The sequence below is a fragment of the Gopherus flavomarginatus genome, chromosome 4 (assembly GCF_025201925.1).
Source record: "Gopherus flavomarginatus isolate rGopFla2 chromosome 4, rGopFla2.mat.asm, whole genome shotgun sequence".
Lineage (NCBI taxonomy): Eukaryota > Metazoa > Chordata > Testudines > Testudinidae > Gopherus > Gopherus flavomarginatus.
This window is the reverse complement of record NC_066620.1, coordinates 188,612,358-188,627,900: the sequence shown is the minus strand read 5'-3', so window position 1 is coordinate 188,627,900 and position 15,543 is coordinate 188,612,358. Positions and strand designations below refer to the sequence as shown.

At 43.3% G+C, this 15,543-nt stretch overlaps 1 protein-coding gene across 1 annotated transcript; it reads right to left on the bottom strand.

Moving 5' to 3' along the window:
- Window positions 1-3,995: 3,995 nt before the first annotated feature.
- On the bottom strand, window positions 3,996-13,979 carry C4H2orf50 (chromosome 4 C2orf50 homolog). Its single transcript, XM_050951059.1, has 4 exons — window positions 13,924-13,979; window positions 13,353-13,665; window positions 9,918-9,957; window positions 3,996-8,624 (listed from the first exon to the last, which is right to left on the bottom strand). The coding sequence occupies exons 2-4, from the start codon at window positions 13,619-13,621 to the stop codon at window positions 8,433-8,435; spliced, it is 501 nt and encodes a 166-aa protein (XP_050807016.1). The 5' UTR covers window positions 13,622-13,665; window positions 13,924-13,979; the 3' UTR covers window positions 3,996-8,432.
- Window positions 13,980-15,543: the final 1,564 nt, after the last annotated feature.

The following is a 15,543-nucleotide window of genomic DNA, read 5'->3' as shown; positions in this document are numbered from 1 at the left end:
CATGGATTAGCTGCCCCACTATAAGCCCACCAGGAACTCTGGGTATTGTGACAGACCCAGGCCAGTGGGGTGCAGGAGTCTGGTAGAGGGCAAATATACTAGTCACTGGGTGAGTAGTTTTCTGTTCCCTGAGTGACCAGAGCAGGGTCTGCACTAGAGTAGTCAGGAACTTGCTAGAACTAATTAAGGCAGACAGGCTGATTAGAACACGTGCAGCCAATCAAGGCAGGCTAATCAGGGCACCTGGGTTTTAAAAGGAGCTCTCTCCAGTCAGATGGGAAGGAGCCAGAGGAGAGGAACTGTGTGTGAGGAGCTGGGAGCAAGAGACACAAGGAGCTGAGACTGAGAGGCTGTGCTGCTGGAGGACTAAGGAGTACAAGTGTTATCAGACCCCAGGAGGAAGGTCCTGTGGTGAAGATAAAGAAGGTGTTTGGAGGAGGCCTTGGGGAAGTAGCCCAGGGAGGTGTAGCTGTCACACAGCTGTTACAAGAGGCACTATAGACAGCTGCAAATCCATAGGGCCCTGAGCTGGAACCCAGAGTAGAAGCCAGGCCTGGGTTCCCCCCAAACCTCTCAACTCCTGATGACACAGAAGGAGTTGATTCAGACTGTGGGGGAGATCACTGAGGTGAGCAAATCTGCCAATAAGCGCAGGACCCACCAAGGTAGAGGAGGAACTTTGCCACAGTATATACTCAGATTGCCGGTTGATGCTGGGGTCCTAGGCACCATGTCTTCACTGCTATAGTTACCTCACTAGCTAGATTAAAGCTAACATTGGTATGTCTACCACATTCCAAATATACCTTAATTTCTGGTGTAGACATACCCTAAGATGACCAGATAGCAGCAGGAGCCAAGACTGCTTTTCTCCATCTAGCTTGGCGGTTGCATTCATTTCTCTAGTGTGTGGATCCATCATCCATGCTTTTGTCACTTTTAGACTGAACCACTGCAGAGTATGTGGAACTATGCCTCAGATAAATTTGAACACTGATACTGGTATAGAATGCAACAGCCTTCTTGATACAGACATCTCACTGTGGACACGTTGCACAAGAGCTCCTTGGTTAGCCTTAGGTGCTAGCTTTGAGTTTAGGATTTATGACTTAGGGTATGGCTACACTTGGAGATGTGCAGCGCTGGGAGGTACAGCTGTGTAGGGAAAGCGCTGCAGGGTGGCCACACTGACAGCTACCAGCACTGCAGTGTGGCCACATTTGCAGCACTGTTGGGAGTGGTGCATTGTGGGCAGTTATCCCAGCATTCAAGTGGCTGCAACGTGCTTTTCAAAAGAGGGGGGTGGGGTGGAGTGTGACAGGGAGTGTGGGGGAGACAGAGAGAGTGAATTTTTGGAGCAGACACTGTTCTCAGCTCCCTGCCTTGCAAGTTCTAAGGACTGGAAGATACACAGTGCCCACCTTCAATCATTTTAAAAGTTTTGACCTTTCCCCCACCTGTCTCTTAATCACTAAATACAAATTATGCACTCCTAAATAGTCTTTAGACCATATAAGCAGCTGCTCAACACTACCCCTCCCCTCTCTCCTCAAGCAAACAGCTGTAAACATTCCAAAGCAATTCCCCTGCCTCTGCTCACTGGCTGGAGCAAAGATCAGCTGTGTTTGTTTTTTTAGCTAAGTAGCTATGGGGAGATCAGAGTTCAGCCATTCTTCTGGTTTGTTGTGGACAGGAATTCTGGGATACCTCCTAATACCCTGGAGGCCAATAACAGCGCTTTTGGTGGCTATACTTGATGACCAGCACTGCATCACCAGCGCTGGAATCGCTACACCCCAAGCAAACCAGGTGTACAGCCAGCACTGCAACCAGGGAGTTGCAGCGCTGGCCGTGCTTTGCAAGTGTGGACTAAGAGTGAGTTGCTGCGCTGGTGATGGGGTTACAGCGCTGCAACTCTCCAGTGTAGCAAAGCCCTTAGCACCTGCCTACCTTAGAGAGCACCACTCTTCCTTTGTGATATTGTTGCCATTGAGCTCAGCATAGGGGCTCAACTAGAAGCATCCTCACATTAAAGAAGCGAGGGCTGCTGGCAGGGGATTCTCTGCAAGGGGCTCTCATCTTTAGAATCTGGAGTCGCAGCTGGCCTGAAATAGCCCACGTCTGCTGATGTTTCAGAGTAAGCTGCTGTGACATTACAGCCTATATGATTTTAAAAAAATATGCTAATGAGTGAATGTAATGTAATGGGAGTATGATTCATGCAAAAGGTCTCTTGTAAGATATCATTACAAAGCTTATAATCTACTGAGTGTGATCATCCTATTTATATAACTGTAACACTCTTGTATTTGAAACTAGAAATATGAAATATAACTCTGAGGGCCAATTGTAATTATGCAAAGTGTGGGTCATTAATGGTGGTTTGGAATCTTGATGACTCCCATTAACCAGAGCAATTGACCGGATGGCTCTGTTTGCAGGCAGGCCTTCCTGTGAGTCAGGCTGGGAGGAATGAAGGCTTGAAGTCGTGCAGTGACGTGTGATCATGTCACCTGAACTGGAATCCGTCTTTACCCTGGTGTCTTTCCATTGAGAAGGGGGAGGAGGGTGGAACCCAGAGAGGGACAAAAGGATTCCTGCCTTATGCAAAAGATATATAACAGGGTGGAACAGAACAAAGGGAGGAGAGGAGCCATCATGAAGAATCCCTTAACTGCCACTGAGCTGGAACAAGAGCTGTACCGGGGGGAAGAGTTGTGCCCAGGCCTGGAAGGTGTCCAGTCTGAGGAAAAAACTTACTGAAGCATCTCTGAGAGTGTGAGATTATCTATAGTCAGTTTGATTAGACATAGATTTGCACATTTTATTTTATTTTGCTTGGTGACTTACTTTGTTCTGTCTGTTACTACTTGGAACCACTTAAATCCTACTTTCTGTATTTAATCACTTCTTACTTATTAATTAACTCAGAGTATGTATTAATTCTTGGGGGAGCAAACAACTGTGCAGATCTCTCTATCAGTGTTATAGACGGCGAACAATTTATGAGTTTACCCTGTATAAGCTTTATACAGAGTAAAACTGATTTATTTGGGTTTAGACACCATTGGGAGTTGGGCATCTGAGTGCTAAAGACAAGCACACTTCTGTTAGCTGCTTTCAGGTAAACCTGCAGTTATGGGGCAAGTAGTTCAGACCCTGGGTCTTTGTTGGAGCAGATGGGAGGAGTGTCTGGCTCAGCAAGACAGGGTGCTGAGGTCCCAAGCTGGCAAGGAAAGCAGGGGGCAGAAGTAGTGTTTGCAGTGGTGGCAGCTCCCAAGAGGATTTCTGTGATCCAACAGAAAACAGCTGCAAAACCCATCTTATCTTACCAGGCTTTTGCAAAAGGAAGGATGTGATGAGGGCTGATAATATGTGGGTGAGGGTTGGATATTGTTTGACTCTGAGTTTTATTTATTGGTTGGTAATTTTTCTAGAGTTTTGATTATCCAGATCTATTCAAAATGTCCATGCATCACTCAGATTATCAAGGCTGTACTGTCCTTTATTTGTTTTATTTTCTAAGCAAGCAGTTTCCCCTTGCAGACATTTGTTAGTGAAATGGGTTTATGATCTGATTTTTTTAAAGATGCTGAGTGCTTGTAGCCTGCATTGATTTCAACAGGAGTTGTGAGTGCTCAGTACCTTTGGGGAAGGAATAAGCTATTAATATTTAATTGCCACTTACCAGCATTTTAAAGCCATTTTCAATCCCCTTTTCAATTATCGTAATCAGAAAGTCAAGGTATTAACATAATCACACATCGAATCTGGGCAACAAAGTTCTGGAATATTGTAATCTGGCAACAGTGCATGGCACTGTTAATTCTAAAGCTGTGCACTTTCACAATTAAGTCGAAAATCCCTGTATGCTTTGGCACAATCCCAGATATGCTTACAAAGATTTTCTGTAAAACTGCTGTTGCTTTTACCCAGGGTTTTTTTGCAATGGTAACATAGTGACGGCCCTGGTCCTGCTAACGCTTACTGATGTACTTCATGCGCATAAAGTTAGTAGCCACATTGAAATCAATAGGCCTATGCACAGTAGAATTTCTGTACATAAATGTTTGCTGGATTAGGACCTTGCTTTGTACTGCATAAACATGCTTCGATCAGTACAAGTACTTAGTAGAAGACCCCATCTGACACTTCAATGGGAGCTTTGCCTGTGTAAAGACTGCAGAATTAGGATCACTATTTGTAAGCAAAACCATTTTAAAATATGCTGAAAGAGGATTTCAGTGATTTGTGAGCATACCTATGACATGAAGTCATAAGTGTGAAATTTCATAGTATTTTTATTTCTTGCTAGCCTCAGCTGCTGAGGGGACATTGGCACAAACTTCTCTGAATAAGGATGTAGTTATTGACCACAAGGGGACTAGATGAATAAGTGTAACATAATTAAGCTCTTAGAAAAACTTTTGTTACATTTACAACTAGATAGGCTTAAAATATAATTTAAAAAAAATATGGAGATGATTAATATGTAGAAATAGGGATAAAATCCATGCAGAAAAAATGTGGATATTTTATTTAAATTATCAATTATTTAACTTTAAATTATCAACATTTCAAATATTCAAAGAATTTCAACTAATCTAAACCCAGCAATACTAGTTTACAGCATTGTTTTGACCAGCTCTAATTTCAGCCCTCTCAAGTATAAATCTCCTATGCACCAGTCTTCCCTTAGACACACAGATCTAATTTCTGTGTGCTTGTGCACAGAATTTCAATGAGAGTTGCAACTGTGTATCTAGGAGGACATCTGCTTTGCAAGCGGAGGCAATATTGGTGCTCAGGTAGGTATATTCCTGCTAGCTTTAAACTAGCTAGCTTGACAGGCTGATTTCAGGTGGGTTTGTACAGCCTGTACCAGAGTATTTTTTTATAGCCATGCTAGCTAGATTAAAGCCAGAGTGGGTAAGCCTACCTGAGCTACAATCACACCCCCCACTGCAGTGTAGACATATACCCTAAGGCAGAATTGGGCCCTTAGAGTTAAAATCTAACTTCTACCCAAATTCCACATCCTCATTGACACTACACAGTTTGAAACAAAGCCATTTCCGTTACTTGACCCAAAGAACTTCCATTGCCAAGTAGCAAAGATGTGAAATGTTCCTTCTCTTATTTCCATCATGGCAAAACCTCTGCACAGAATAGCCTGATTTAACACTGATGATGCACAGCAACTCATTCCAGCAATAAATCAAAATAGTTGCGCAAAATAAATGATTTTTTTCATCAGTTAAAGCCAAGACATTTTAATTAAAAAGACAAACCAGTATGACATTTCACTGGAACCTCCTCACACCCCACCCCTCTGAAATTACTGTGGCATTATTTTGCTTGATGCTTTTAATCCAATTTAAAAAAGAGAGAGAATGTACTCAGCTACCCCAGTGTAAATCTGGAGTAATTCTTCAGTGGAGTTACTCTGGATTTACACAGGGGTAACCACGCTGGGAATCTGGCATGCTGCCAATAGGAATGTTAATTGTGTAATGTTGCTTTCCCTTAGTTTTCTTTCCAAGAGATTGTTTGTTTGGTCTGGAGTGCCACCTGCCGGTTGCTAGGCATGTAACCTCATGTGTTTTCAGTGCTCTTTGCTGAATTAGTTATAAATAGGGCTCTACCAAATTCACAGTCCATTTTGGTCAATTTCATGATCATAGGATTTTAAAAATAGTAAATTTCATGATTTCAGTTATTTAAATCTGAAATTTCATGGTGTTGTAATTGTAGGGGTCCTGACCCGAAAAGGAGTTGTGTATGGAGGGGAGGGGAGGTCATAAGGTTATTGGGGGGGGGCAGTTGCAGTACTGCTACTCTTACTTCTGTGCTGCTGCTGGCAGTGGCACTGCCTTCAGAGCTGAGCAGCTGGAGAGTGGCGGCTGCTGGGTGGGAGCCCATCTCTGAAGGCAGGGCTGCTGCCAGCAGCAGCGCAGAAGTAAGGATGGCATGGTATGGTATTGCCACCCTTCTGCACTGCTGCCTGCAGAGCTAGGCCCTCAGTCAGCAGCCTCACAGCTCCGAAGGCAGCAGCGCAGAAGCAAGGGTGGCATGGTATGGTATTGCCAGCCTTACTTCTGCACTGCTCTGGCAGGGTGCTGCCTTCACAACTGGGCGTCCGTCCAACAGCAGCCACTCTCCAGCCTCCCAGCTCTGAAGGCAGCGTAGAAGTAAGGGTGGCAATACTGTAACACCCCTAAAATAACCTTGTGACCCCCCCCTTGCAACTCCCTTTTGGGTCAGGACCCCCAACTAGAGAAATGCTGGTCTTTGTGAAATCTGTATAGTATAGAGTAAAAGCACACGAAAGAGCAGATTTCATGGTAGGGGAGACCAGATTTCACGGTCCATGACGCCTTTTTCGTGGCTGTGAATTTGGTAGGGCCCTAGTTATAAATGAGCTGCTCTTACAGGATGCTGGATAAGAGCTTGATCCTGAGAGGTACTGACCACCTGCAACTCAGCATGTAACTCCTACCATAATGGGAGTTTGGGCTGCACAGTATCTCTCAGGATCAGGAATCTAATTACAGCCCAGAACTGAATGTTAATTTCCCAGGAGATAATGTAAATTGCAAGTTGCACAGGCTAGTCTTGGATGCAGTGCTGGACTTTCTAGCACACAGAGTGAGCACATCTCTGTGTGCTTAAGTGGGGTAGCATTCACTCCCCTTTATAGCCAGTAAGCTCCACTGATCAATGTAGAGATGGGGGAACACCTGGTCTTTTCTCTACCTCTTTTAGATGCTGTGGTGGGAAGCAGTCCTCGGCCCCAGGAGAGAGCATGGACTGTCAGGATGATGGCTATGTCACGCCTGCTTTGTGCAACTCTTTACAGTTTTGAGACCATTTACTATAGAAGACTACTGCATCTCCTCTAGGGTCAACAGCAAAGCACTGAAATGGAGCCAGTCCTCCTTTCAGGCTGCTTGCAGATTGTGGTGTTCCTCCATCTCCAGAGAGCTCAGCTGTTGCAACCTAAAAGGATCAATTCTCTCCCCAGCCTTTAAAACATAGGTGAAACCATTAGGGGAACTGTGTGTTGCCATGGTCTTAAATGGCAGCAGGTGGCACCTACCTCTACATCTCCTTTACTCCCCAGCACAGAGAGCACCAGCTCCAAACTGTCCCTGTGCCTTGCTGAAATCCCATCACTCACCTTCTATTGAGGGTGGCTAGCTCTCAGTTGTCAAATTGGTCCCACCTTTTGAGTGTGTTTGGGCTGCCCCCTGCTGCTGGAGTCTGAAATAGCTGCAACTACAGAAAAATGCCTTTTCACTGACGTCTGACTAGAGCATTGTGCCCTGTTGTATTTGGGTGGTAACTTTGCTACAGTGATCCATACTTTCAGGATCTTCAAGCTGGATTGCTAAAGCCCTCTTTACCTTAGTCTGAGCACTCCCACCTTAAACAGCTAAAATTAGTGGAGAAAACAGCCATCCTTTTCGCATTGTCTCAGTGCTCTGCGTCGTACTCCCATTCCCTGGTCAAACCAAAGTCTTCATCCTTGCCTTCAAGCCCCTCCATAGAATTGATTCTAGATATCTTAAAGAATGCTCCCTCTCTCACTGTGATGATGATCTTCCTGGGCAACTACATTCTTCAGGAGCTATGCATCTGTTAAACTCAAGGGTGAAGCTTATAAGAATGGGAGACCAGGTTTTCTGGGCAACAGAACCTTGGAACTAATCACTGACGGAGATCAGAATGATTACCAGTGCCTCCAGAGCAGAGTGTAAAACCCTCTTCTTTGTGTTATTGTTCCCCCAGACTCAACTAAATCAGACAAAGAGAGGAGAAGAGAAAGAGGAAGGAAGTAGTAGTAGTAAAAGGAAGGAAAAGGGAAAATTAAAAACATGGGAAATTGCATCCATTTCCACAGAAGTAGGAAGAAAAATTAGAACAGAGGTTTTCATCATCTTGGTTTTTACTTTCAGTGATGAGGTTAGACACTGAGGTGATGGGGAGTGTGATTAAAAAACCCTAGCTAGATAAACAGAACACAAGGGACTGCTGCTATCTAGTGCACTGATTACTTTGAAATTAAAATATTATAATATCTTGCATCTGGCAAGATCTTGTGACCAATCTTAGATAAGTTAGGGTTTCTTTTCTGGTGACCCTGTTCCCTCTGAAGTTAATGCCATTTTCTTTGATGGGAGCATGATTGGACCCTGTGATGTAAACAGCACGTTTATATCCACTCTAATCTGATCACTCCAAATATTAAGAGGATCTCCCCAGAAGATTTTTAAGCACAAGGTCCACCTTTGCTCATGAAAAAATGCCATGCAAGACAGTGATATCAGGAAAGGATTTGATGCTTTGTAACTTCATTACTGTGAGACTCTAAAAAGATTGTTAGCTTGAATCCTGCCACATATCTTGTGAGGGATATTTTCTTTCGAACACTAGGAGGGCTGGAACTCATGCTCAAGTTTCTTCTTTTGTCTTCCGCGGCTGAGGAAGTAATCCATGTTTACTAGAGTTTTGCCAATTTCACTGTTCATTCTACTGCCGATAGTCTGGTTGGTGGTGTTGGGAATTTTGTCTGAGAACACAGGCATATACTCGGGCAGTTGCTCCTGCTCCTTTTTCTTACCCTGGAAAAAATAAATGGAAAGACCCTTGTTTAAGATTATGGGTGAATTTTCTACAGACTCTAATTCCTATTTTCAAAAAAGAAAATGAAAGTCAATGAGACCTAAGATCCGAAGTCACTCAGATGTTTTGAAAAATTTTACCTGACGTTTTATATATTGAATGTATGTGAAAATGCTCTGTAGAGACAGTAAACTTAATCATTTATTAAGCTAACTGAAATTGGGACACCCCATCAGCTTCCAAGAAGACACAGCTTAGTTTGCTGTTGAAAAGTGGTATACCATCTTATTCACCAAGGGTCAGCAGTCTTTAAAGAAATGGCATCCAAGAAGGTAGCTCTCTGAACCAATCAAAGAACAGTCTGAGCACATGGTAATTTAATGCACCAACTTTCATCAGGATAAAGTGGTTTCAGATTGGCTGGTTGAATCATACATTTTAAAAATTTTTTGCAGTCATTTGGTATTTTAAAATAGAAATGGTTTGGTCCTGTGTCCTTACACAGGCAAATGTCCAGTTACTTCAAGGAGGAGTTTTGCCTGAGTATGAGCTGCAGGATTGGATTCAAAGTCATTGGTGTACATTCTTGTGATAAGATAACACTCCCCCTCTTAGAATACAGGTACCTGGAGGGGAAATTCTGCTTCAAGCAATGACCTGATACTACTCCCATTCGCAGTGAATGTGAAATTTATCATTGGGAGCATGACTTCCCATGCAAACCCGTTGACTTCAACAGCATTACATGGGCTGTCAGTCAGGACCAACTGTGGTGGTTGGTGATGGCAAGAACATAAAATGGAAGATATCCTCCCCCTGCTCCCCAAGTCATCAAGTCCAGTATCCTGCTATTATAGGCAACCACATCATATAATCCCATTTATAAACTTGTCGAGCAAGATGATGATGTGGTGGTGGTGTTGTTTTTGTTTTTGTTTTTTTTTTTTCAATAAATGACTCAGATTCTATTGTGCTGACAATATTTCTTAAATTCCTTCCTAGGCTGATTCTTCAAGCACCCTTTAAAAATGTCAGTCCTTCTGTGGCATTTATACTTTAATCAAAATTGAGGTGAAATACACACACACAGTGCATTCCATCTGCTTAGAACAAGAATAGCAGATGAGTGGCACTTCAGATTCCTTGGGCATATTTTCCTGCAGTTTTTAATCTTAAACAATTTGACAAATTACTTTCAAGGATGGCTCAATTTAGAATATTAGCCTGCTAGAAATCCTGTTGTAAACCAAAAAGAGCCTGGACTACAGTTAGTAAATTTATGTGTAACCTACCATTGGATCATAGTCCTTCATGAAGCCCCAATTCTGGTACCTTGGAAAAGAAGAAAAAATTTTTTTTAACTTAAATGACTCATTCCTATTCTGTACTTTAGTTTAATAAGTTTTCTATGATTTAAAGTAAACCTGATTCGCTATCATAGAATAAAGCTTCAAAAGTCAAGAATAGTGATTCCAAGCGATCAGTTAATTTTACGTTTCTTTTCTTTTTAAAAGAGAAAATGAGCAGGCTCAGCCCCGATTAAGAAATTATTTTGACCTGTTTTAAATGTATAAATATTTGCAATGACTATTGATGTCCCTTTGAGCAGAAGTGGGTATTAATGGAAGACCCCTCTCACAGCTGGGATCACACTATGCTAGGCAGTATACAAACACATCATAAGACACAGTCCCTGTAACAAATAATAAATTAAAGGTTTTCACTCACATTTTCTCAGGACGAACTCTTTCCTCTTAACAGAAGTAGTCAGATAATTACAACAGAGATTTTGCCTTTTAATATGGATCAGGGTTTCGTGGGTCTCTACTGTACCGATCTCTCTCTCGCCAGATAATTTTTACCTCAATCGTATGACTAGAATATCTTGGTACAGTCATTATTTGGTTATTTTAGAACCAGGCTGTACATTCTTCTCAGAATGAATCCAGCTCTGAATTTGAACACAACTGGGCCACAAGTTGTTAGTTCACGTTCTTATATCATGCTCATTGCTGTGGCATCTGAACAATTAGAATCGCACACACACAGTGAATACACAGAATGGTTTCACATGGTGCAGACATGTTGATCTGCTCTTAGCAGGAGTTGCAAACATCTCCATTTACAGAATTGGCTAAAAGTTCAAGAGTGTCAGCTCCAAAACATGTGGATGAGGTCTTGTGTTTCAAAGACATCTGCGTTATGGTTGCTGGCAAGCGATCCCTTGCCAGCAATCTCTCCTATCATGCCAATAATAGATGCTGCTCTGATGCCTGTCTTTGCATGCTTTTTCTCGCAATGAAAATTCCATTTCCAGCAACCCACAACCCAGAGATCAGCTAGTGTCAATTAAAAATTATTACTAACAATACCCAAACTTTGACAGAGAGTAGTCCCCAGGCTTAGCCAGAATTCTAGGTATTCTACCTTCATTTTTCTAGTTAATAGCCATGTTAATGGAAAGAAATTCCTCCTAACAAGAACAAACATAGCGATATTCTCTTTGATTTTCACAGCCCTACAGACTATTATCTACTTTAAAAATAACAGGCAGGCAGAAGCACCTGAAGTATGTGCTCTCCTTAGAAAAGTAACTCAATAAAGAGAAGTTTGTTTGCTGACCTGCCACTATTGTGTCTGCTGCCATTTGAGAGTCTATTTAAGTTCCAAATCCGACATTTACAATCCATCCATTTCATGCTGCTCAGACTAGTTTAATAGGAGAACAGTTTCTTACAGTCATAAAGCTCTCTGTGCTTAACACCTCCTTCCTGCAATGGTTTTCTTTGTTGTCATGCTAAGCTTTATTTGCAGGTATGGGAGCAGCCACCTGCTACAGTGTTTTGTGCAAATGGACAAACTGGAAGCTGTGGCATGATCGCAGGATTATGAGTCAGGAGACCTGAGGTCTATTCCTGGCTCTGCCACTAATTTGCTTTGTGAGTCTGGGCAAATCTCTTCACTTTCCCCATCTGTAAAATGGGGCTAATGACGGTATAGCCATCTTTGTAAAGTGCTTTGGTACCTGTAGAGAGAAGGTGCTATCTAAGGGCTTGCCTTCCTGGTGAGTTACTGCATGGCAAACCACGGTGTAAATCTACATCTCACTAGATTGCTGTGCTGGAACTCACCATGTGGACACTGCTATTGTGGTGTGAAAGTCCTGCAGTGCAGTTTAGCATATAATAATAATTAATAAATTGGCATTGTATTTATTATTATATTTTCATCTCAGTAGTGTCTAGAGGCCTCAGCCAAGATCAGGGTCCCATTGTGCTAGGCGCTGTACAAATATATCCGATCTGGATAATACTATATTTGTATTCTGAAGTACTAGTAATCGGGGAATGCCTGGGCTTCATCATATGAAAATCCACCCACTTGTCCCATTTCCTTACACCCTCTTTTATTCCTAGGCTACCAGACTGGAGAGGACTTCTCCCATCCCAAGCTCTGTGCGGGGATGTGGGGCTGCTTCGGAGCTTTGTTCCTCTCACTTGGAGGCTGAGTTAAAGAGGCAAAGAGAGAAGTTAAAAATGTGTCCCGGAGGAAAGAAGCAATCACTGCTAGGGTTGGTGCCATCTGCAGGAGGGAGAAGAGGAGCTACCAAAAGATCGTCTCTTCCCTCCTTCCCACTGAATCCAAGGAGAGATCATGGTAGCTGATCGCCTACTTATTACCTTGCTTCCCTGGTGTCTGGCTGGATGAGGCTGGCATACAGTCAGAACTCAAGCTAACCTTGCTTTTAACAAAGATATTCTTCTACAGGCCATGCTTACATTGTAAATTGGAGAATCACCACAAATAGAGTGTGTTTGAGAGAGAGAGATCTTAATGCCTGGTTCCATCAGCTCAGCTGTGTATATATCCAGTCAAAGCATAATTTATGCCCTGGGCATGCTCTACACTCTGCTAATATATTAGTAACAATGGGATTTTCCCTGTGTCTCTCTCTATATATGCAGGGTTAGGGGCACTCAAGAGATTTGCAGGGTTGAAGTACAAATAATATTTTTGGCAGAACACTCTGTCCAATCTCTACTTCAGCCACTTCCAAGAATTTGAGAACAGGCAATATCATCAGCATCTGTGCAATCAATTACAGATGCTGTCACATTTGTATCCTCACAGTGTGGACAATACAGCTGAGCAGTATTAAGCCTGGGATTCTTTAGTGTCTGTTTCTGCTCAAGCATGACTTGCCAGGAGATCCGCTCCAATAGAGTATTGCAAAAAAAAAAAAAAAGAGGAGAATAGAGATAGTGTTTACTCTCAGCAGTTGCAGGCTTAGGGCCTGATCCAAAGTCCATTCAGTGTAAGTCTTTCCAGTGACTTAATGGGTTTTGGATCAGGCCATCAGGGTATGTCCGCACTGAGCATAGGTGCGATTTCCAGCTCAAGTCGACATACCCACAGGAGCTCAATCAGAGTAAGCACTAAATACAGAGTGTAGCCACAGCAGTGCAAACATCAGGCTGGGCTAGCTACTCTGAGTGTGATCCCATCTGAGACCCTAAGCACATACTGGCGTGGCTAGCCCATCCTGCCACTCATACCCCCACAGCAACACTTTTGTCTTTTTATCATGCTAGTTTGATCAGAGCTAGTGCAGGCATATCTACTTGAGCTGGAAATTACCCCTTCCAGCTACAGTGTAGCTATATCCTACGTCTCTGAGCAGTGGCAGTGTTACAATGAGGACATGAAATTGGAATTGGGGTACTTACCAATATTTTCTTCCCCTCCACTCGGCATCCATAAACTCCCTCCAGATCTTGTCCTGCTGAACCGGGTCCCTCCGCAGTACTGCCTGCTCCTTCTCCCTGGCCCGGGCTGCCTGTTGTGCTAAGACCCGATTGGCAGGCAGAGCTTTCCCATGCTGGGTGGTGCTGAGAGAAGGAGACGAGGATGAGACGAGTTCCACCAAAGGTCTGGCTGCTGGTAACCGGTACCCAGCGGAGGTGGTTCTCTTGAATCCAGTTGATCTGCTTCCCATCTGTGTCTCCCCTGTGACGCGATATGTTGTCACCACTAGGGAGGCTAAGAGGAGATGCTCTCCAAGACCCTCCAATTCCACAGGTCGCTCTCCTGCATCCCTTTCTCTCCCAGCACTTTCTTTCAGGATTTGGCAAGGAATCTGCACTAAGAACCCAACCTCCAACAGGCGACCTATGTGCTTTTTGTTTCCCCTTTACTTAATAACCCACTTCTACTAGGCAGCTGGTTTGTGTTGCCCCATTGGGTGACTTCTAAGAGAAGCTTCACTGTAATAATAATCTTAAAAAGAACAATCCTTACCAAAGGCTAAAGATACCAGCTGCAGCCGGTAAGTTCTTCTGAGACACCAGCTGCTGCTCTGTGCAAGCAAGACCACTTGACATTGATCTCAAAGTCCCTAGAACAGCGGCTGTGTTTGTAGCAAAGCCTGGTGTGAAATGTGCTGCCGAGTTTGCCAGAGTTAGTTTTATTCTGTGTGTACAACTGAAACAGAACCCCCTGATAGTTACTGGCTTCCCCAGTGTGTTTACTGTCTCCATTGGAAACCAGGCTGGCTCATGAATATTTATCCCAGAGGGAGTGGAAGCCAATGCAGACAGCTGCTGGGGACTTGGCTTTGAACTCTTATCAGGAGGGAATTTCTGTTTGTTTAGAATAAGGTCTTTCCAGGATCAATATTAGTTTCACACTTTGAAAGCCTCTTAATTTTAGGCCTGACTAAGAAAACTCCCATTGAAAACTTCTGCAGGCCTGAACAATCAATAATTGGTTCAAAAGGAGAGACCTTTAATTGCTTACTGCTCTCTAGACAAGGAGCTGACCATCTGCTACAAGTTCCTGAGTGCACTGTGACAGACTCACTAAACACATCCAGCTGGAGGCTGAACAGTAAAACTGTCCTCCAGCCTCATCTTCCTTGTAAATGCCACTGAACTGAAAAAACGAGCCATTTCCCAGTCCACCCTGCTGCTTTGCTAGATTCCTTCTCTGGGTCTGCTCAGTGACTTGCATCCCAGATTGCTCTTCAGGGTACAGTACATGAGGCTGATTAGCCATATGAGGTGAGATTGGCATTTACAAGCAAGATGAAGCAGGAGGCCATTTTGAACTTTGAGCCTAAGGTCCCATGTGTTTCAGTCAGTGCACTCTGGACTTCAGTTCCTGGTAGATCAGCAGTGGGGTCTCTGAGGGAGGGGAGAGATCTATATCTCTATTTAGATCTGAATCTATATGTAAACTTACAGCGATTGCCTGTAAAAGGTCAGAATTTGCCAAGAGACACCACCTACTTACCACAATTGCTTCTTATTTTGAAAATAAGAAAAGAATTTGGAATCCCAGATGTCTCATTACAATCTTCAAGCCACCTCCTGTATGTAGAATACTCCCCAGTTCTGGTTCACCAAGCCCCTGCCGGTATTTATTTACATCCCTCTCTAAGACCCATTTCTTCGGCGATGTCCACAAGAAGTGAATCAATAATAATTTAAAATTTATATAAAAATCATCCAGGTGGGTACATAGCTAAACTGTAACCCCTACTAATTATAACTCATTCTCAGATGCCTTTGTCTGGACTGTGTCGAAGGTGACATTCTAAGGCTCCAATCCTGAATTGGGATGCACAAGTCTGGATTCTTGCACCTTTTCAGTGCTCCGTTTAAGTGAGTGCATTCTTGATGCAGGATCAGGGTCTACGTGTCCATCTCAGAGATAGACACGCATCTATATGTTAAAACAGATCTTTCTGACTCTGACCCCACTAACTGAGAAGAGAGGGGAGTGTTTATCAAATTGGGAATTTTGATCTTAAACCAAGGTAGGCTAGGTAGGAGTCTACACATGGGACTAGGTGTTCTCTTGCTGCTTCTCTGGACACAGTTTGCACTGAGATGGTGGTTGTGACATGCCTGTAAAATA

What these genes read in the sequence shown, in the direction of transcription:
- C4H2orf50 (XM_050951059.1), bottom strand. Translation starts at nt 13,621, where the DNA reads ATGGGAAGCAGATCAACTGGATTCAAGAGAACCACCTCCGCTGGGTAC. An exon ending in TGGAGGGGAAGAAAATATTG is followed by an intron (nt 9,958 to 13,352) that starts GTAAGTACCCCA and finishes TTCTTTTCCAAG; the next exon opens with GTACCAGAATTGGGGCTTCA. An exon ending in TGAAGGACTATGATCCAATG is followed by an intron (nt 8,625 to 9,917) that starts GTAGGTTACACA and finishes TATTTTTTCCAG; the next exon opens with GGTAAGAAAAAGGAGCAGGA.